The sequence below is a fragment of the Centropristis striata genome, chromosome 12, assembly GCF_030273125.1.
Source record: "Centropristis striata isolate RG_2023a ecotype Rhode Island chromosome 12, C.striata_1.0, whole genome shotgun sequence".
NCBI classification, from domain to species: domain Eukaryota; kingdom Metazoa; phylum Chordata; class Actinopteri; order Perciformes; family Serranidae; genus Centropristis; species Centropristis striata.
Genome location: NC_081528.1, coordinates 33,881,529 through 33,904,254, shown reverse-complemented (window position 1 = coordinate 33,904,254; position 22,726 = coordinate 33,881,529). Strand labels below are relative to the sequence as shown.

General features: G+C 41.3%; 1 protein-coding gene across 1 annotated transcript; it reads right to left on the bottom strand.

Moving 5' to 3' along the window:
• Nucleotides 1-14,212: 14,212 nt before the first annotated feature.
• zic3 (zic family member 3 heterotaxy 1 (odd-paired homolog, Drosophila)) lies at nt 14,213-19,365 on the bottom strand. Its single transcript, XM_059345556.1, has 3 exons — nt 18,099-19,365; nt 17,253-17,416; nt 14,213-16,672 (listed from the first exon to the last, which is right to left on the bottom strand). Exons 1-3 carry the CDS (start codon nt 19,087-19,089, stop codon nt 16,490-16,492), a joined length of 1,338 nt encoding a protein of 445 aa, XP_059201539.1. The 5' UTR covers nt 19,090-19,365; the 3' UTR covers nt 14,213-16,489.
• Between the last annotated feature and the right edge of the window lie 3,361 nt (nt 19,366-22,726).

Here is a 22,726-nt window from a genome sequence, read left to right as displayed (position 1 = left end):
CTTTATGGCACGGCCTCGGTCATTTGTGTATCCTGCCTTACTTCATAATCATTTTTATCCGGCAGTTAAAAATAATTAACAAGTCATGCTCTTTTGTCGTCCACCATTTTAGGTCCTCGCTCCAGCAATGAAAGGCCTTTCCATCAACATGGTCGCGTAATAGTGTCAGGATGCATTTTAAAGTGCAGTAATTCAGCGGTTTACACGGCCTCATAAAATACCGACATGCCCCGATAATGAGAAGCATGAATGGAAACTTGGAGTTCCCTGTGGCCCCTGTGTGTGTGTGTGTGTGTGTGTGTGTGTGGATGTGGATGTGTGTGTGTGTGTGTGCGTGTGGAGGTTGAAAAGGAAGAAAGGAAGGAATAAAAGGGGATTTTTCAAGCCACACAGCTGCTCTGTAGTATTCTTATTTATGGCAAAAGAAACCAGGACTGTACTCCTTGGATAGATACATGTGCTCCCAAAATGCAGATAGTCTGAAGCCTGGTATGCAGGTTCAGAGTGGCAGGACTGGGACAGAGGCTTCCCATGGTTCCCCCCTCTCTGAGTGATATCATATGGACACACAGCAAAGGTCACAGACAGCTCACACACATAACTCATCATCTTTCAGCCGGCTCTGACACTCTTTACGATGCCTCGACCTACTGACAGGCAAGCTGTGTGTGCATTCACTGTATATACTGTACACAAATATAATGTAACTCAATCTGAATAAGCACAAGTAGCTGCTGTATGTGTGTGTGTGCTTAAACGCTTGTCTTACATGTCTCCCTCCACCAGGTGATCAGTGTCAGGCATCTCGCAGAAACGCGTCTTAATCTTACAGTCCCAACGTCTTGCTGTCAGGGAATAAATCATGATGCAGGGTGGAGGTGGTGGCAGGCAGCGTGAGTCAGAGAAGCAGTCTGCTTGACTTCACACTCGCTGGGGATCTGGTAACTCAGCAGGTAGTCCGAGTACAGATTGAAACTAACTCTGCCTTTCTGCGCTCAACACACCCCGAGAGCTCTATTCAAGAGCACGACTGTTCCTTTATTGTAGAATAAATTGCTGGAGCTCTTTTTTTATTGTGTACAGATGGGGATAGGTTCGGGGTTGCTCAGCTCCTAGTCATTTTCTCACAAGGTGCGTGTGTGGCAGAGAATTGATGTCATTCAGATTTTACTGGAACAACCTGTGAGAACTTTTATGATAAAAAACAAAAAAAAAGCGCCGGTGTGTAAGTGATACTTGTTTAAAGGAATCAAGAAGTGAAGTCATGGCTGCGGTGGTGATTTGTTAGTCTCAGACGGTCACTGGGCATTAGTGAGTTAAATCCTGGAATCAGCCTATGACCTTTCAGTAAGGTTACCACCACAAGGGCTGTTTTTCATCTCCCTTGTGTTTTTGTTAGCACTAACAAGATTGACTTATAGCAGATTTGCACTACTGTGCATGTCGTAACCGCTGACTAACTAGCAGTTATTCATGCACCAAGCGGTATAGTACTGGCACGAACTGGGGTTGTCTGATTTATATTAACAGCTCAGCAGTCACATCTGTGTTTAGCAGGCAACAGCTTTGAACATGACTCAGCCAATCAAAACTATCTGTTTTCTTATATCTTCTATTGCTGAGGTAGTGTGTAAATCAGTATTTCTGTATAGCAGGCAGTTGCTGGGGCCGGTGCCAATGAGTGTGTGAATTACACCCGTGCATAAAGCTGTCCTTGTGTCCCGCTGGCCAAGAGCTACAGGGAAGCTGGAAATGATCGTAAATTAAGCAGCACATGGCTGAGGAAATCATACAAAATCTGGGATTGAATTGGAATGATTACCGCAGACCATAAGAGGAGTTCCCATAAAGTGAGGAAGGCCGACAGAGGTGGGGCACGGGATGTACAGTATCAGAGCGCTAGACTACATAACAGGCTGGTGGAAGACGTGGAGGAAAGGTCAGATTTGGGATACGTCTCTCATAGTAACAGTAGTAGTCGTAAACGGGCGTCCCAGCTGATGCCTGCCACTAGAGATAAATTATTCACTCACTTGTCAAATCAATAATGACCCCGTCTTTAGTGGCCTACTCTCCCCATGCCCTACTTATCGGTTTTTGGGGAGAAGAGGACGCATCAGTTTGATATTTTAGCGGTTTGCATTCATTGTAGTGGACATGCGGCCCCTTGCTGAGGTAAATTGGTTGTCATTTGTTGTAATTTTAAGGATTGTTTCTGGAAAATTGGAACTTTGAACGGAGCGTTACAAAAAAAGCTGGATTTGAGTGAGCACACATGATTAATATGGCAGTTTTGTTGAAATGGAATGTGGCAAATGGAGGCGGGGAGGGGTTGAAGGGGATCGGGGGGGGGGGGGGGGGGGGGGGGGTCTGGCAGGATGGAGGGGTGGGGGGGTGTTGCCATGGCTTTTAAGGGCATGGGCATGTTTAGATGGCACGGCCCACCCCCTGCCCCTCTGCCTCTGTTCATGTGTCACTCACTGTCTTCCAGCCTGTAATTTTCCATCTACTGTAACAGTCTGGGCACATCGCCACCCAGGGAACTTTTAAAATAAATAAAGAATTCATTAAATAATTAGTATCTCCACAACAATCTCTTTTGTTCTGTCAATCTCAGAGCGCTCAAAAGTCACCCTGAGAGATGGGGAGAGAAAGAGGGTGAGCAAGCGAGGCAGAGAGAGAAAGAGCGAGAGAGAGAAATTAGTGGAAAAATCAATTTAAAAAAATTAAAAGCATTGAATTTTTTGAAATGCTTTTTACTTATCCGCCATTGATTACATCTAATTGGACCTCATTTCCTGAAAAAAAAAAAAAGTGTGTGTGTTTGTGTGCGTGTACTTCCGTGCATGTAAGTGTGTATGTGTGTCCGCTTGTGTGTTTGTGACATTTCCTAACGGTTGGGCGATGATAACCACTTGGCTTGGAGACAGACAGATATGAAAGGCTGTCACTCCGAACAGAGACAGCTATAATGGCCCTGAGTGTCTGTGTGTGCGTCTCTATATATGTATGTGTGTACGTGTGTGTGTATGTGTGTGTGTGTATTCATGAAGGGTGATGATAGGGGCCCACACTTGGGGCCCAGCCATGCTTCCTAATCAAAACCCATCCGCTCGCTGTGTGCTTGTGCATCAGTGTGCTTGCTGTATGGTGTTTACATTGGGAGAGATGGAGCAGAACCTCCTCTTTGTCCCCTCAGAGATTTGACATTGCCCCCTCGTCCCCGCCATCCCCCCAGCCCGCCACCATTCTGTATGTGAGGTTAGCAGCCTGGAACATCCGTGTATTGATGAACAGCTTGCGCAGAATAATGTAAACCTGTCAGAGAAAAAGCACTTAAAGTAACTTAATTACAACTAACTAAATAGGTGGATTTTCATTGAATTTATTATCACTTTGTCAAATGTGAAATAAAAAGTCTGGCCATTAGATTTCAAAGCTATAGGAGACATTTTTACTAAAGTTTGAATCATCTGTGCCCTTATGGCAGATGCACTGGTTACTCAAACTGATAAATTACTTAATATGTCAACCAAAATCAAACAACAAACTGTACTGACAGAAAAACAAAAGCTGTAACCAACAGTTTAGATTCAATACAGGAGTTAAAATTGCAAATAATGGCAGCTGAATGTGTCCAGCATTGTGTTTTTAATTGTCATATAGTTATTCAGAATTAAATACCCTGCTTACATTGTTTTGCACACCTTCTCAAAACTAAATGTGTTTTGTAGATGTATGTTTCAATAGAAATGTGTCAAACTAAGTGTAATTGTGTACTTTGGCTTTGACAGCTGACAGCTGAGATGGCATCCAAACTTAAAGACTCCACATAATGATTACGCACCAGCCCCGAACAGACACTACACCTCCTTAAGAAAAAAAAACAACCAATAAATGCAGCGCTCATCAAAACATCTATTTGATGAGCATTGTTACAAAACTGGAAAACAAAAAGTACCCAAACACCTCAGAAGTTATCAACTTTTATGAAATTGGCAAAATGACAGGACCTTAAGTTGCGTTCCTGTGCACTCCTAAATGGGACTTTTACAGACTTTATTTTCTGTATTTTAGTTATATTGAATGTTAAACACCATATTATGGTGTTTTTCCCCCAAAGAGATATGTAGAGTTTTGGAATGTTGCCCTTCAACACTTTGTGGTCAACCAAAAGCACTTGTCGCTCCTGTCTGTCACTTCTGTCTTTTTATTTTGTGTAAGGCACTACATGGAGTCGACATTTCGGGTTTTTTTTCTGAAATTAATGGGGAATTAATGATTCCGTTATTCTCCCGCTGTGCAAGGAAGGGGGGTGGGCTTTGGGATTCTTTTTTTAATCGCCCAACCTCTAGAAACTGATTGGAGCAGGAAAAATACGCCCAGTCCCCTTCTGCCAGGCCTCACAATGGAGGCGCTGATTTTTTTGATAGGGTTCTATGCTGCCAGGGGGCCAGCTGGAATTAGAAGTGGATTAATAATTTTAAACAAGGCTAAACCGCTTGGACTGTCTGTCTGTCTGCTCTTTCCAATGCTTAGCCAATGGTCCGTCTGCTCCCTGACCACATCAAAACAATCTAAAAACACTATATCTTCCTAATGAAGAGGGCTGGGTTTAGTTTACGGGCTCGAGAGTACATGAAAACATGCTTATTTAAACAGATTTCATGAGTTTCTGAGGATGAGAACAAGCCAGGATTATCGGGAACATTTTTACATCACCAGAACAACATCCTTAAAAGAAGCATTAGTTTGACTTTACAATGATAAAATGATGTTTTCCCAATAGTTGATCAACTTTTTTATTGATTTTCCACAGCTTCTCTTCTCCTCTGCTTTTAATTAAGCAAATCCAGCAGTGACCTATAGCACTAACTTCTAGTTTTTTGGTAAAGCCTGACATTAAATCTACCTGATAGCTGGGCTGACGCTGCTCCACCCTGACATCTTAATACATGTACGAGTAAAATGAGCACTTCTTGTGTCAGATATGTGCTTTGATGTGAGACAGGCTGAGTTAGTAGGAGTTTGGTCCAGTGGCTGGAAAAGCTAAGACCACCAAAATGGTGACCCGAGTCAGAGGAAAGATTAGGTTTAGCACCAGTGGGAGTGTTAAATGGTGAGTCGCAGGGATTTGGGGGGCTATTTGGAATGATCTAAAAGCAGACGACTTACCCGCCGAATTTAGGTATATAGTAAAGCCTAACAAATCAGTCCCTGCTGCTGACATCTCTCACAGAACAGAACCACGTCTCAATAATCCCCCATGTAAATTATGTGTGTGTGTGTGTCTGTGTGTGTGTGTGTGTGTGTCTCGGACAGACGGATAAGGAAGAGGTTTGAGAGAGTTTAAAAAGTGCGTGTGTGCCCTCTATGTGCTCATGTATGTGGAGTGTCTTTGCAGAAAAAGTCCTCAATGATATTAATTGTTCCAACTGGCCCCACTTTGACAAAGCAGGGTGAGAGAGGAGGGTCCTGCAGGGCCCAAATGAGACTGAGGGAAGGCCAGGCTGCTCTCACTGCACAGGTTATTTCCATTTCCAGCAGCATTTTGGATCTAAATCTATTAACACTGCTTAATCCTAACAGGACAAATGCACCTACAGAAAGCAGAAGCACAGATCAAAACGGGCAGAAATGGGGGGAAAAAGACTATAGCATAAATCTATACCCACCCCCCCACCCCCTTTTTTTTTTAATTCAGTCATTATAAAAATGTTCTGTGAATGTAGCAGGGACATTAGCCCCCTTCTGAGCTATTATCCTGGCTGTCTGGTGTTGCAATTTCACACTCCACTGATTCCGACAAGCAGTAGAGAGTCTGCATGCCCCAGATTTCACCTTATTTAGGTAATACAGAAAAATCATTCCCAAGACAAGGTAAATTAAACTAGGTACTGGACTGGCACACTGTTGCCAATTTCAACAGAATATAAAAAGTGTCACACAGTGAGGGGAGAAAGCTGACTGTAAAACACTGGGAATTAAATTGAGCTACAAAGATTTTACTCCACTTCATAAACCTGCAGATTTTTTAAAAGTTATTTTACTACTGAAATGACGCATGTTAAATTATCAAAAACTGCCAAGTTAGTTTGTTCACTCATTTATTATTATTTTTAAAACAGGAGCATGTTCTTTATCTCTTCTCAGGGTGTGAACTTGGTCGTTGAGGGTTGAGTCAGTTTCCAGTGTCACGTCTTATAATATCACCTTTTACAACAGCTTCCACCACCTTCATTTCTAATGCATGAGCGACGGCATATTAAATGTAAGTGACAGACAGGAGAGGGTCCTACATTATTGATGCTCCGCAAGAATGAAAACAAACTGGCTGCGTGGTTCCGTTTTTCACTATTAAACTGTATCCTGACCTACACGCAGCTTAAGTTAGAGCCCCTCGCCCTTTTGTTTTATTTACAGGGGACATCTATCTAAATTACGTTATCTTTATTTGGCTCTTTGGAATAAAAACATCGCGCTGAAACGATTTATTACAGAACAAAAACATTAATTAGTCTACTCATACAATTTTAAAAGTTGATAGTAATTTAGATTTTTTTTTTCCTTGGAAAAGTCGAGTGATTTCGTTCCTACCGACGCAACCCGGTTATTAATTAAACTTCTTTAACAGTTCCTTTTAATGAGGGGCTTTTCCTCACCGCTGCTCCGGCACTTAAAGAGTTCCCCTCTATAGAGACTGGCCCTGTTTACACTGAACTCGGGTTTCCTTGACTTCATTGCGCTCAAACCTTTTCAAGGACAAGACAAGTGGGTCGCTAATAATTATTAGTGCGCACGTTTCCTTTTTCTCTCACTGTGAGTTGTGCAAAGCGGTGAGAAGGAACTTCCTGCAGCTGGAAAACTGAGGCCTCGGAGGTTTCTACCAAATTAACGAGCATAAAAAAATCTGAATGAAGTCAGCAGGGTTTTACAAACTCTAAATCTTATTAAAATATAACAAAATATAATTAATAATGTTTATTATATACAGTTAGTAATAGCAATCTCAATATGATAAAGTTGTTTTTTAAAATTCTGATTAGTATAAATGATAATATTTTATTAAAAGATATATTTACCTGGAAGTTAGGCAGATGAGTGCTGAAAAAAGAGGGGAAAATGCAGGAATAGTTTATTTAGAATTGAAAAAAATAATTAAAACTATTTTAAAAATATTGGTTTTGTCAGAGCAACAAGTCAAACTTTCTATCGACTTGAGAATTTTTGAGGGGAATTGAGGAGGGAGGTTTTAGGTTTCTTCCAGGCCCGCTGAGCTCCACTCCCTCCATCAGGAGGGAACTGTGTCATCGGTCATCATAGCAGAGGATGGATAGGGTGTCTCAAAAATGCAAATGAAAATATTTAGCTCTGTTACTTTTTAACAAACTGGAGATTAGTTTCAAGGTCTCCTGAAGGAAAAATGTGCAGTATATTAAGGAGAGATCTGCCAATCACACGGCCATGCACAAACTTTGAAAGCACATACTCTTTTCAGTGTTGTTTAAAATGTAAACTCACTGCTTATGGTGTTTCCCATGACATACTAAGATAAATTTCTCCTATTTAGAACTACATGGTGAGTAGGACTGGCCTATACTATTCACCACGCACTTTTGCGATGCTTGTGAAAAACAAAGTCCCTTCTCTTTTGTTACTGGCCTTTAGAGCAGAATTGAAACAGGAAAAGCAATTATTGTAGAGATTGTCCCACAGGCATTGAAAAGCTATCAGCATGAGGGTTGGGATTGGCTTGTGGGACACCTATGGCCCCATGCATTATCCTGGCATGAGGTCGCTTTGGCAATCGCCTGCCAATTTCCACCAGCACCTGGCTTTCCCAACCCCCTCCCTTCACCAGGCCCTCCTACCTGTTTCCTTTCTCTCCTCCTACACCTCCTCCTCCCTCTGCAAACCCTGCTTGCTTGTTATTGTCCCAGGATGGTGACCATTAATAGAAAGAAAAACAACAACATCTGTACTGGCCACTGTGTATATGGCACAAAGTTGGAGATGTGCAATCACACTGTATTGTTTCCCATCATGATCGGAAGTGATGGTTGATACTTCTCAGGGAGAAAATGTCTTTGACTCTTCTCTGTTGGCCTGGTTGAAGACAGAACCGTGAAAATAGCCCAAACCCACAGAATAATAGTATGTCTAATGCTGTGAAAATATGAGCTGCTGGTACACTGTTTGGGCCAAAAGGCTCAGTGGGAGAGTCGAGTCTAGATTAGTGGAAAAGTGGGAAAAAAAATAACTGGTGCTATGTCTAACACTTTTTATTATGGCTGTTGAAAAACCTGTATAACACAGCTGTTGAATATCACTCTCCTTTAGCAGCAGAACCCCCACCACCTCTCATCCAGCAGCCAGGTCCCTTCCTGTAAGGCCCAGTTATCCAAACACACCTTATTACCGGATCAGCCCTCATCATGGAATGGCTGGGGCATTACATATAGAAACTCCTGGCTGCATTGTTGTTGTGGTGGGTGCAGGCTCCTGTTTGCTATTATGTGTCATGCTTCCTCTCTGTACTCACAGTGATCCTTACAGTGGTGCCTGTGGCCGTATACCGCAGATGTTAACACACAGAAATATTTCTTAAGTGGCTCCTAGTTTGGGTAATCCCCTCGAAAGATGCTTGGAAATGCACAAAGGCACACTCCTTGTTTGTTTAAAAAGAAATTACTGTGGTTATTTAATTCATAAAGGAACACTGGGGATACATCATTGGTGAACAATAGAACATGACTAAATAACTATTTTTTTAATGTGTTCTTTTCTGTGTCTTCTGTAAAGTAAATGTGACGTTTTTGTCTAATAACAAAACTTTTTTTTTTAAATTTCTCCTTTTCACATATGCATATTAAACTAAATATGCATTGGCATCATTTTACATATATTCCTCTTTTTTTTATTCTGATGCTCTGCAGAGAATGTGCCTGCAGGAGTGTTTTGCACGAGGCAGCACTTGGAAAAGTTTATCATGCATGCATGCTGGAGAATATTTAGTCTCACAGAAGGTGCCAATATAGCACCATGTTAGTCTGAATCATAACAGGTCTGTTCATCTTTCAGAACTGCTAATCTTTTGGGAAATAATGACTCCAGTGTTGTTGGGGAAGGTTTCTAACAGTGTAATGTTGAATTCATTTGAAGGGAGTGTTATTAACCCTTATACTACCAACTACCGGCTGGGGCTCCCGGGGACCCTGAAAATAACCTCCTGTAAGAAAACAACAGAGCAAAATGTTAACTTATTTCTTCCCAAAACATTTATACTTGTATGTAATAAATGTCTTATGAAGAAAAGCATTATTATTATTTTAAGAGAGTCGCAGTTTTGTATTTGCATATTGTGTAAAACAAGAATGTGCATCTGTGTCTCCTTCACAGTGACTGACAGAGTTCCTACCCCTCTGATGGTGTGTGCTACTTTGAATTAAGACCCATGGCAAACATTTTGTCTATTTATTCTGTTTTATTTATTTATTTGTTTATGCTTTTAACTGGGGTCTAACAAATACTTTGTTGTTGTTTTTAGAAAAGCACGAAGAACAGAAACATAAATAGATAATATGAAGGCATCAGGAACACTTTTATTAACAAAGTAATGAAAAGTTGGAATGATAGAATAAAGCATGTAAGATATGACAAAAGGCATATACATCTGGGGTCTGTGTAGGATGAGGATGAGTTAAAAACAGGGTAAAAAAAAAATCAAAATACCTGTATTGATATTTTTTTCCATCTGTTCTATACATTTACATCACAAAGTTTATTGTCGCTCTATAAAGATAACTGGATTCCTCTACTATAAATAAACAAATACAACAATAAACAAAGTCTCCGCGGAGCAGCCTTCCACCACCTGCCTAAACGGAGAGTTACAGAGTAAAAAAAAACTTTAAGAGAAATTATCTTTCATTGTTTCTTTCTGTTTGTGTGATGCCAGGAATCGCGCGCGCACGTGCTGAGTCTGTGGCAGGATCAAGCGGATTGTTATTCATAGTGCTATCCCTGCCTCATGCATATCCATAACGGATTAAAGATTGCGCAAACATTATGCAACCACAGCTCGCCTTTTTCTGCTTTGATTGGCATTTCTGGGGCACAAATCGGAGTTGTGCAAGAGATATGGGCTACTTTTGTTTCTCTGCGTTGGATTACTGACATAACTTTTTTGTTTTTGTGAAAGAACAAATGCTATAGACTGTTTATTTATTTAGTGCGTCTTCATTCATGCACTTGATTCCGCAATCCATCCATCTATCCATCTATCCCGAGAAATGCGCACCACGAGTGTGCAACATGTGCAATATATATATATATATATATATATATATATATATATATATATATATATATATATATATATATATATATATATTAAAACACATGTGCGTCCCTTTTAATGCTTGAGTAGCCAACTTCGCAGATGTCATTGCGCAAGCGCAGAAAAATCACCACGAGAGGCAATGAATGAAGTCTTTAAATAATGGAAAGGCACTCATCCAATTCTAATTCATTGTCTCCAGAAAAGGGGACATTAACGATCATTGTCCCCTTTAATTTGAAAAGGCTGATGAATATGTGAGCGCTGCTGTCCGTCCCCTCAGGGGACAGGACCCGTCCTGTGAGGTGGTGGGCTGTCCCGGGACGCTCTCAGGTAAAAAAAAAAAAAAAGTTTGCTCAAAGTGCTGAATCAGTCTGAAGCAAAAGCAACTTTCTGTTTATGCAGCTGATATAAACGCCCAAAACACAGTTGTGCTTACTAACTAACTAACTAATGTGTAAACGAGAGATGATGATAGGTTAAAGTAAGCTTTATTTAACGATTGAAACCTCAACACATTACCCTTCTCCATTAACCTGCAGTTCAATGCTTCATAAAACTAGTCTCCACTCCTCAGGGGGACTACTTGTTACTGCGCATCACCACAAAAGCGTTCAGGGCAGAGCAACGGCCCATTAAAGGGATGTCAATTGCTCATTTACCCGTTTACCACCTCTCAAAAGTGTTGAAAATATATCTGTCAAAAGACAAACGCAAAGCACAATTGTCGAACATCTGCTTTGCTGAATGAGCGTTTGCCGGAGAGCCTCCACTCCGGGGACCTATTAGCGTTTATTCGTGCGCCTGCTCTGATAAGGAATTCATCAAGTTTCTGACACCCCGCCAGATGTTGGGGAATTAGCGCTGTCTCCTGTTGGACATCCTGCTAATAGTTTGTCTTTCAGCTCGTAGCAGAATAGAAACATCACATGAGAGGATGATGTTTAATGCGTGATAGAGGCTGTAAATGATGCCCCTTTGACTTTTATTTTATTTGCTGCGAGCATTTAGCTTTTACAAGTGGTGACAGAGACAATCAATTAGACTGATTTGATCTCATTGAATAACTTAATATCTTTTTATAATGTTTCCACAACTTTCACTCACTTCCTCCTCAGCAGAAACGCCTGCAGGCTGCGGTATACAGTGAGCTATGATGGGGATGTAAATTTCTCGTAGGAGTCAATTGAAGAATAATTGAAGTCAAAGACAAAGCCATTGTGCTAATCAGTTTGCATCACAAAAGCACTGAAACACGTTAAGTTATAAAGACACACCGTGGATTAAGGTGCTTTGTGAATGCATATTCAACACGCTGCTGGAGGTGAAATAAGCATCAATAATTGGCGCGCACATCAACTTCCGCCCTCGTTTAAGCAATTATAAGATGTATGTTAGCTCTTATGCAATTATATGTTTATCAAACCATATTTTTTTCTCCCGTATGATTTTACAAATCCATCTTACTTCAATCTAATTGTCATGGTGCGTTTAGGGAAAAAATATTCCAGGCTTAATGTCTTGATTAGAGAAACCACTGCCATAAATATCTGCAGTAATCCACTGTGTTAACTTGTTCTGTTGCCATATGTGGAAAGATAAACCCTGCGTTTCACACACATCTCTCAGATGACTGAATTAATTCATGATGATTCAGTTTTGTGCCTATTTAGAGCCGTGATGAGAAGGGATGTGAACATCCTGCAGACTGCACACTTTGGTCATGTGCTGATGCGCAAAGGGGGCCGCCCCGTATCCAAAATGTCTCGGGTCAAGGGCCAAGTGCCCTGCTTAAAGTGCCCTTGAGCAAGACCTTGCGCCCTGCCCAGCTTCCCTCACTGTAAAGAGTGCCAAAATAAAAGCCTCAAGTGGAGGGGGGGAAAAAGCAGTCTTTAACTTCTACACACTTCTGCATTCATTGAGATAAAGTCAGTGCATGTTGCGTATTATAATTACCAAGTTATTAATGAGTGATAAATGAGGCTCTGGCTTTATTAAGATCACAGACTCCGTTGCGTGACAAAAGGCGTTGGGGACTTGCTTGTGTCGGTTTATCCTCTTAGAGCGCGCTCTCCCGCTTAGCCAGCAAATACTGAGAAGTACTACGGCTGAGGAGACGGAGGAAGGTAGACAGGGCTGACCAATCAATCCGGTATCAAACTTCAGGAGCGAGCCAGGAGTACAACTCCGTCCTATTTCTATTTCCTGCAGAATACAAACCCCCCTCTTCTCCCCCACCTCCAACAGCCTCCGCTCCCTTCCTCCTCTCAGACCCTATAGGCAGGGAGAGATTATAGGCTACTGCACGCTGCCAACAGTCAGTTGCCATCCTCCGGGTCCACACACCGCAGCCCACTATAGCAATCCATAAGATAAGTTGAGATGAATGAGCGCTAACGTAATGCAGAGCCAGTTGTAGTCTGCTGCAGAGGGGCATTGCTGCGATGCAGCCGACAGTCTTTACACAACTGCATCCACGTGACCGTTACTGCTTTCTAATCCATTGAGAATCCACCAGAAAGGAGCCTTTCATGTTTTTTTCTCTGTTGGATTGAATCGCCCGCTCTGGTTTCTCATATATCTCTGGAAACGATTATTTTTATTGGGCGTCAGCATAAAGCAAAACAGAGTAAAGACTGAAAAATGTTTTATTTGCAGAATTACAGTTGATTCACTGGGTTTAAGATGACACTAACTGATGTAATCTCATGTAATGGCGAGGAAAAACACGTGTGATTGTGTTTTATTTCTCTCTGCCCTCATGAAGAGCACATTCTGCAGGTCAGAGCGCAGCCACCTTTCGCTTTAGCACATCTCAGATGCATGCGTAAAACTGCAGCCTCCATGTGAGCCCGCCGTGTTTCGGAGGAAGCCGGGTCTCGGTTATTTGACGTCACGGTGTCTGAGAGAGGGGGAACTTGAAATGTGCGACTAGACGAGCCGGGCTGCAGGAGAGGGAGGGAGGGATGGGGAAGAGGGGAGGGAAGGGAAGAAAGGGGGGTGAAAAGAAATGAAATCAAACGGAATGCAAAGGTTGCGCTTGCGCAAAAGTCAAAAACAGTATTTTAATCAATATTCCCAAATTTGTTTACAGTTGGAGGATATTGGGGGAGTGTGGGGGTTTAAAACACCTTGTGGGGGGTTGGTGTAAAAAATACTCTGCTTTAGAGAAGAAAATCAGCAAAATCTCCTCTTTACAGCAGCCTTTCAAATTCTACACACTGTGTTATTTATTTTCCTGCATTTAAACGGATATAGCTTGTGTGTAATATTAGAGATGCATAGCCTGTGCCTGAGCCCCTTTTTTGTGATTCAAACTGATTTTTTTCGCCGTTTTAATGCTTATTATGGCGTCCATTGATGTGTGGTAACTCCTTTGGTTGTTTTTATGAAGCGGTTCCTTGTTAATCGGGTAGTGGGAGACGCTGCATCGCCACTTTTGGCAACATACCCCACTCCACTTTCACGGTCACACAGTGTCCTCAGTTGCCCGTCTTCCAGTCTGCACGTCAGGATTATTATTTGTAGGCGCTCATTTAATAAAAAATAATATAAAGCATGTGCAACTTTTGCAGCCGTACAGGCATGACCCACATCCCCCCCATATAAACCCCTCACTCTCTGCCAAGAGGTGCTTCTCTAACTTGCTCCCCCTCAATATTCCCATTCACACACACACACACACACACACACACACACACACACAGCCAAGATACTAAGATGGCGCCTTAGTCAGTGTCAAGTTCAAGTGACTCCTACTAGTCTGATACAAACAGCATGGCACACAGTGTCGGCTGTATGCGTAAAGATGCAGGGGAGCAGAACAACATGATGATAATAATAATAATAATAATCAACGTCGCAGTCTGAAAGTCGCTTTTCATAATGTTTTTTTAATTTCAGTCAAAATTTCCGTTCACATTTCTTCATAAATAGTTGGTAAAACAAATCAACCAACATACAGTAGCCTAAAAAGTACAAGGAACCTTTGCCTCTGGTAGCTAAATAGGCTAACGCATAGGCCTGCTGTTGTAACATGGTTTGCCTCAATGTGGCACAGTGACACAGTTCATCAGTAAAACATTTTTGCTCTTCAGGAATAACTTGGAGTGTGACCCATTTCTCCCAGAAAGTGTTACAACATCACATTCTAGCTGTGTTTATACATCAGATATTTTTTTCGCTGACCTCTGGACATGGGGCAGAAAGGTGGTGGGAATAAGAAAAAGTACTTCATTTAAATTAAGGTATAGAAAATAGCATATAAAACATATATTCCTTAAATTATTTAAATAAACTTATTTCATATATCACTGTCACGAGGTACCGTTTTTTTACATTTTATTTTAAAAGTAGTGCTGGTGGTCTGAAATTGTTCTCATATGAGTACAATATACTTTGTGTATGCATAATATTTAATTCTTGAGAATAGGTTACAATGCAATGCTGTAACTCTTTTTGCCACTGAACGTATTCTCCCCCCAAACCCACATAGATCTAGAATTCCTTCCACTAAATTTTGTTAAACACAAAAAATGTCATCTTGACAAAGTTATTCACACAAAACAAGCAAATGTGTAATCAAACTGCTCTATATGCAACACCACAACAAATAACACGCTTAGTTTCACAGAAGAATTACATTTAAAACAATGCAAGCTGACAGACAAAAAAACTTTTTTTATTTTTGAAGATACTGTGTTGTGACAGTTCCATTGTTGCCGATGCACACATTTAAACATACTTGCACAAAGACATTGCTGGAACTATAAAGAGTGCCATACTGGCGCATATATTTGGGTGCTTGACCCGGATTTGAAATACTCAAAATGCTGTCACCTTGATTTTGAAATCATGAACTTCGCACACTCGTCTAAAACCTGTATAGGAGTGCAATAGGCTGATGGGTTTTCTTCTCTTTTCCCCCCCAAATACTGAGTTTATGCTACGAATTGACATCTATTTCTGATTCTATAAAAGTAAAATACACAAAAAATTTAACCAAAAATAAAGATATCAACAGAACCGTTTTATAGCTTCTCAGCTCAACTGAACTCAGTTCTACAAAGTCAATGATTTACATGTCAATGGTCTCATAAAGAAAATAAAAAGTGACGGAAATATCTGCATTATATATAGACAAATCCATAATATTCATATAGATGATTTCTTCGATCCAAATAAGACACATATAGGCCTATTGGTTAAAAAGAAAAAACAGAAGGATACAATCGCGATGTTGGAGCTTTAGAGTTTATCATTTGTTCAATGTTAAGCTGGTTATGACCAAAACTGTACAGTTCTTGTTAGAAAACATTTCCATAAATATCATTTAAGTTTCAGAACTTATACCCATAATTAAATTACAAATTGATAAATATGGCATCATGGATATGTATTTACAACGGTATTAACAAAAGGCAACGTTATATTCAACGGTAACAATCGTAACCTAATACCACATTTCTCCACCTGAAAACGGACGTTGACAATAGATTCGACCCCATCAAACAAGGAAATACATTCACGAGTATAATATTTATTTAGGATTTTTTTTCTGTGTTCAAGTTCATGACAAAGACTTTGGCACGTTTCTTAAGACTGTTTGAAGTTCCAACAATCAATTGAAGAGGCGACAATAGCGCGTCACCGTCATATAAAACAGCGTGAAATAATCTTCCTTTTTTATTCTTTTTTTTAAATAAAAATTTGAGAAAATACATAAAATGAAAAATAAAACATTTTTTTTCTGTAAACTAAAAGATAAAAAAACATTTATTTATACTGAGAAAGTATTACGTTTTTTTTTATTATTTATTCGTGATTTTTTTTTATTTCATTTCCTCAAAACGGCGGAATAAAAGTCAAATTTCGTGATCCTGAGAACGGACGTGGCCTGCTTGGTGCTGGCTTTTGCTCTCATCTCCCGTTGTTGTTGTTGTTGTTGTTGTTGCTGCTGCTGTTGTCCAAATCCCGTTTGTGTGTGTGTGTCTGACAGTGTGTGTGAGTGTGTGTGTATGTGTGTGTGTTGGGGGGTGGGGGGTGTATGTGTGTATGAAAGAGTGTGTGAAGAGAACAGGAATAGTTTTAAGGTTTTTATCCTCTTTTTATCCCGTGGTCCACATTGAGAGAGGGTTTGTTCTTCTCGCTTCAAACGTACCATTCATTAAAGTTGGGTGCCAGTCCTTCGCTGTGACCAGACGTGTTTTGTACGGCTAACGGCGGTGTTTTTGTCGGGTCTTCAGTGCTGGCTGAGACCAGCACCGGTGGTGTGGACGACTCGTATCCAGAGCTTGCTGCTGGAGACGATTCAGATCCTTGAGACTCATGTACCTGCAAAAAAATAATAACAGTAAAATAAAGAAAAAGTGAGTTACTGACAGCAACGTATTATATTCATTAATTCCCCAGCAGTGGCTCCATAGAAGGGTGTTGAACTTAAACGGGGATTAACTCAGGATTTTATGGAGCCACCATAACAGTAAACACACAGCAAACTTAAAACAGGCACGGCAACTTCTACACTGCAAAACATCAATCCACACCAATTCATCTTAAAATGTAGTTTTATTTAAAGTGTGTGATTTTTAAAAAATCCAATTCAGAGAGAACATTTAAGCACTTTTCTTTATATCAATTTACTTTTTTAATAAGACAAAAGTGCTTGAAGCTGCGAATTAAAGAATGATAGACATGCGTAATATTCACAGCTCATTCGCTCATTGAGAGTTTGATAGACCAAGTGGCATCTTAAATGTAATTTTTTGCAGTGTGATAGTGCCATAACATCTTAGGAAAAAGCCTGAAGTTGTGATAGTATAGTGTCTGTAGCAGAGGAGGAGGAGGTGGGGTGGAGGGGTGTGTGTGTACGTGTGTGTTAATGTGTTTAAGGAGTAATGAAGACGTTAATTACCTTCATGTGTTTCCTGAGAGAGCTGGGGTGTGTGTATGACTTGTCGCACACTTTGCAGATGTATGGCTTGTCTGATGTGTGCACATGCATGTGCTTTTTCCTGTCGCTGCTGTTGGCGAAGCGTCTGTCACAGCCATCAAATTCACACTTAAACGGCTTCTCACCTGCAAGATTAAATACACACCATGAATTATCCCTCCGCCATGCACAAACAAACTCCCCATTGTAGCACCACCTGTAAAACCCCGAGCACGGAGATGTAAATTGTCTGCAGCCTTTTTATATAACAAGAGTAACCTACATTTTCGGGGCGACATGGATACAGCTCCACTACTCCACTCTGCTCTGTCAGGCTTTATTTATTCAAGAGGCCTGCTCCTTCATGCTACTACTGGCCTGCTCTGTGCGTCTGCTCGTATATAGTAAACACCGAATCAACAGGGCATCTCCGAACAAACACAGCCACAAACTGATTCATGTTATAATTCTATAAAGCACGAGAGTCTGCCTAAATAGCACCATGAGGCTCGTGCACTCAAACTTTAACAAGTGAGCAGTATCTACCCTTTTATAGTGCACACAACTTTTTCTGAGCATGAAAGCTGCAGGAATTAATGATAAAGTTGCTCAGCAGAACTATATTTTCTGTATTTTTGAGCCAACACGTATTAAGTAATAATTCAGAATAAACTGCACTAGTAACATTTTGAACATGATAAATGTGGGCCCAAGTTTTCTTGTAAACAACAAAAACATGCACTCTTTTTTGGAGCAAACAATGCAGCCAGACAGAGTAGTTTCACTCGTATTTTACGCACGCCGTGCCATGCTGTTCTCGGTGCCTACCTGTATGTGTTCTTTTGTGGATTTTCAAATTTTCCGATCTGGCGAATATTTTCCCACATCCGGGGAATGGGCACGGGAATGGTTTCTCGCCCGTGTGCACACGGATGTGGTTGACGAGTTTGTACTTGGCCTTAAAAGATTTCCCTTCTCTCGGGCAGTCCTCCCAGAAGCAGATGTGGTTGCTCTGCTCGGGGCCGCCGACATGCTCCATGGACACATGAGTGACCATCTCGTGCATGGTGCTGAAAGTCCTGTCGCAAGTCTTTTTCGGTCTGTTCATCTGGTTCTCGTCTATCCATTTGCAGGATAATTCTTGTTTGATCGGCTGCCTCATGTATCTAAAGAAGGCCCCTGGACCGTGGTGCGTCGGCACATTCATCCCCATGTTCATGTTGATAGGATGGCTGTAGTTGTGGAGCTGAGCCCCGTAGGGGTCCGTCCGAGGGCTCGCGACCGGACGGTACGGATCAGGTCTGCCGAAAATGTCCCCGCGTAAGCCAAGATGCATTTGGCTGTTCACTACATGTCCACTCGGCGAAGAGTGGCTCACCCCCTGGTCGTGAAGTCCTGGAAACAACAGATGTCCGGGGTTATCGGTGATCCCGGGCGGCCCGTGGAGGCTCCCCGCCGAAGCTGCAAAGATCCCATGCTGGGCGCTCGGCGCTGTGGACTCTCCAACACCCCGGTTCCGGAAGAGAAAGTCCCGTGTTGAATTGAACGCTCCCCCACCGTACGAGCCCACCTGCCCGCCGTGAGTGTGTCCCAGGGCAGCTGCATATCCAGTGGCTTGCGGGGTGAAAGCTGATGTCTGACTGGAGGCGATGTCGTGAGCCACGGGGCTGATTTTGAAAGCTGCGGAGTGGGGGGACTCGGTGAAGGGATTCAGTCCCAGACCCGGGTCTCTGTTCCCGATATCGTGGTGCCGCGGTGTCCCGAAACCCCCCACTCCTAACGATGCAAACTGCGGACCGCTATCAAGAAGCATAGTCATGAGCTTGAAGCAAACTTAGGAGACGGGAAGAAAACAGAAAATAAAATTAAAATCCAGTGTAGCGGAGCGCGCACGCTGCAGACACCGCGCTCAGATTTACCACGTTTTGCGAAAAATCCTAAAATAAAAAAACAAACGGAGCCAAAACGGGGAAAAATCCTATGCGTAAAAGAGTTGAGAGAAAAAAACTCCCGTTGACTGCGATCCGTGAGAAAGAGGATCAAACTTCCCCCCCTTTCCAGGCGGATGATGTCCTTGGACTGATAAAGTCAATCACTCACTCCCAGAACATAAATGAACTCGGGAGGCAGTGCTACGACAGCCAATCAGCGCGCAGCAACCCCTCGGACACGTGATTTCGAAGGAGGGTGTTAATTGGCTAGATTTCTGGTGATTGGCACAGTTTGGTATTGAAGATGGCAGGTCGTCTCAATTGGTTTCATTTGATTGGCTCTTACAGGCATTATTTTGCAGGTATAACGGAGCACTCTAGCGCAGATCCTGGATGAGTTATGTGTAGCGCATGTCTTATGCAGCCATACGTGATTTATACCCCTCAACAAACTCCCAAACACTTTTATAAATAAAAAATAAAAATAATAAGTGCATGCTTTTATACCTCCTGCAGGTTTTAACAACCATATTCAAACTTTTAGTTATTTTGCAGAAAGTTATTTTGCAACATAAAATATATCATGTATGTCGTATTAAGTTTTTTCAAACGTACTTAAAGAAAACATTTTGCATTTTAAGGGAAAGTTTAACTTTAGTTATAAGGCCTGCATATTACAAAATGATGAAAGATGATCTATCTATCTATCTATCTATCTATCTATCTATCTATCTATCTATCTATCTATCTATCTATCTATCTATCTATCTATCTATCTATCTATCTATCTATCTATCTATCGTACTTTATATTATATATTTGACTTATCTGTGTTATTTTCCTCTTTCATGTGACCATTTTGGCTCTTATTAACTGAAAACTTGAATGTACTTGGCACAGTTCCAAACTGTGGCTTTCTTGAAGCCGCTTGAAAGGGGAGGGGGGTATTTTTTTTTAAGCAAAAGCTCTATAGGGTGTAAGACGGAGGAATAAAAGACAGAAAGAAAGATGGCAGTAATTGTAATATCCTGAGATTTTTTCGCTCAGCCAAAAATTCGTGCCATTGAGCAAGTTTCACAGGGCTGCCGCTGACTCGCTGCAGGACACATAAAATCTGATCAAGTTCAGAGACGCGCTGAGTGCTTCAAGCGGCGCTTTTTAACTCCAAGCCTTTCACATCCTTTCCCCCTCAATCTGTCCCAGGAAGGAGCTCACATTCTTTATTTTAGGGGATCTGGACAAAAAAAAAAAAAATCTTCAAATCAGTCCTTCATTCTGCTTTCGCCCTCATCCTACCGCATTCACTCCAGAACATTTCCTCGAGAAAGAGTTATAGATTGAAAAGGTGAGTTTTCTTACTTCTCCTTCGTCTCTGTGTGTGAGTAGCAGCAGCAGCAGCCATGAGGTAGGCCTGTGTGCACTGCATGCTCTACACTTTATTATATTTAGCTTGCATGGGATTCAGTTTTCTTCTGCTCAGGCCTGTTACTCATATGGTAATTTAATTGTTGCAAGGAGCATACCTCTGTTTTTTATGGCTGTCTTGCACATTAGTAGCCTACAACACTTGCGCTTTTTGGTACATAACCTCAACAACTTATCTTGAAGCAAAACGACGAATGAGATTCACTTCATCTCTTTTTTTTCCTCCTCCGTAAGCTGCTCTCCCTCCCTCTCTCTCTCTCTCTCTCTCTCTCCCTCTCTCTCTCTCTCTCTCTCTCTCTCACCACGAAGACATAGCCTCTCACAGTTTACTCCTCCCTTCACTCTCACACACAGCACACGCGTGCACGAGTACACACACACACACACACACACACACACACACACACAGAGAGTACAGCACGAGAACACACACACACACACACACACACACACACACACACACAGTTAGGAGACACAGTTGCCTTTGCAGTTTTGCAGTATGAGATTTATGGCGACCTTTGTGAACTTACACAAGTGACAAGCAGTGTGTTAACTTCTCCATATTTTATTGGCTTGTTGAAACGTGAGGGCCCCTCGCACCACTTCAGGTTACGTGCCGTGTATTTGCGGCCATATTATCACTATGAAATAATGAAGTAACGTGGTTTAGATGAGTCACAAATGTCTGTAAGCGACAGAGGCACTGCAGGGATCTTGCTGAAGAAAAGGGGAACTGTCATCTAGCAGGCCTAATGTAGAGCAACTGTTGCTTTACACTTACATTTAAAACTACTGCACATCTTTTCTGCTATTTGTTGAATATTTTATCATTTAATTAATTCTACAAATGTGGACTGGGGGGAGGGTAATTTTTGAATTTGTCTTTTACAGGAATCCAAACAAATCCAGAGAGCCAGGACTGCAACAATATTATTTTATTTATTTTTTTATGATTTTTAATTTCCTGTTTTGAAAAAAAAACTTGGTCTTAAAGGAGCAGGCTGCCTTGGCGCGTTAATACTATTTTTGCTGGACAATAGAAAAATAGGGAACGTTTAAAACAGGGGGAAAGACAGCTTCATAGGCCTTTTTATAGAGCTGCCCCTTTCTTAACCGTTTGTCTCACTCACCAGCCATTTTTTCCCCCAGAATATTTTCCAGCGCACCTCGTGCGTGCCGCCCTTCACATTTCCACCTCTATTTTTTGTCAAATCGCTTTAATTTAAATGTAGTAAATTTTTACACAGCTATATTTGACAGTTTTGCAACTACACAATTTTCTATATTTATTTAAACGTTTAGACATTTTAATTCCACAAATGATTTAATGAATTTGCATCTATGACTAATTCAGGCCTGTGTGCTCTTTGGTTCAAATGTCCGACACAGTATAAATTCTGTAATGATCATTTTAAACGTGGGCGTAATGCAACGTGCTAAATTCTAGCACGTTATTCTGCAGGACTGTGTATAATTTGATGATTTAGTTATCTCTGCTGGGATTACCTCATTGGGCGTTGGGATAGCCCATTGGTTATAACATAATCTTCTTCTAACTGAGCATGCGCGTTACCTTAAAATATCACAATATTGTACTGTGCATACCTCTGTGACAGTAGGCCCATGCTGTTGGGAAAGAGCAGAACATAGCCATCAGCCTAAATGGTAAACACATTTATACATCTATTCTAACTAGCAGCTATAAAGCTTATTTAATTTGATAAATGATTTAGATGCATGACAATTATTTTCTTATATAAAGAATGTGCCTGTGGCAGCCCAAACGTCTGGATTTTCTTGCAGCAGTGTTGAGCATTTTTTTGTAGTCCATGTTGTCTGGCCTGTAGCCTACACTATGCTTGGCTGGCTCAGGCCGCTGGTGCTATAGAAGAGTTTGTGGACTTGAAGTTAACTCAATAATGACCAGACAAAAGTGAAATCTTTATCTCATGAGGACAATAGCAAAACCATAGCCCAGCAGTACTTGCATTTATCATATACCACTGTATGTGAATGTGTTGTCTGTATTCCCATTTTAAACAGGCAGAAAATGCTGCATGTTTCCCAACGGCACAATTAAATGATATTGTGAATTACTCT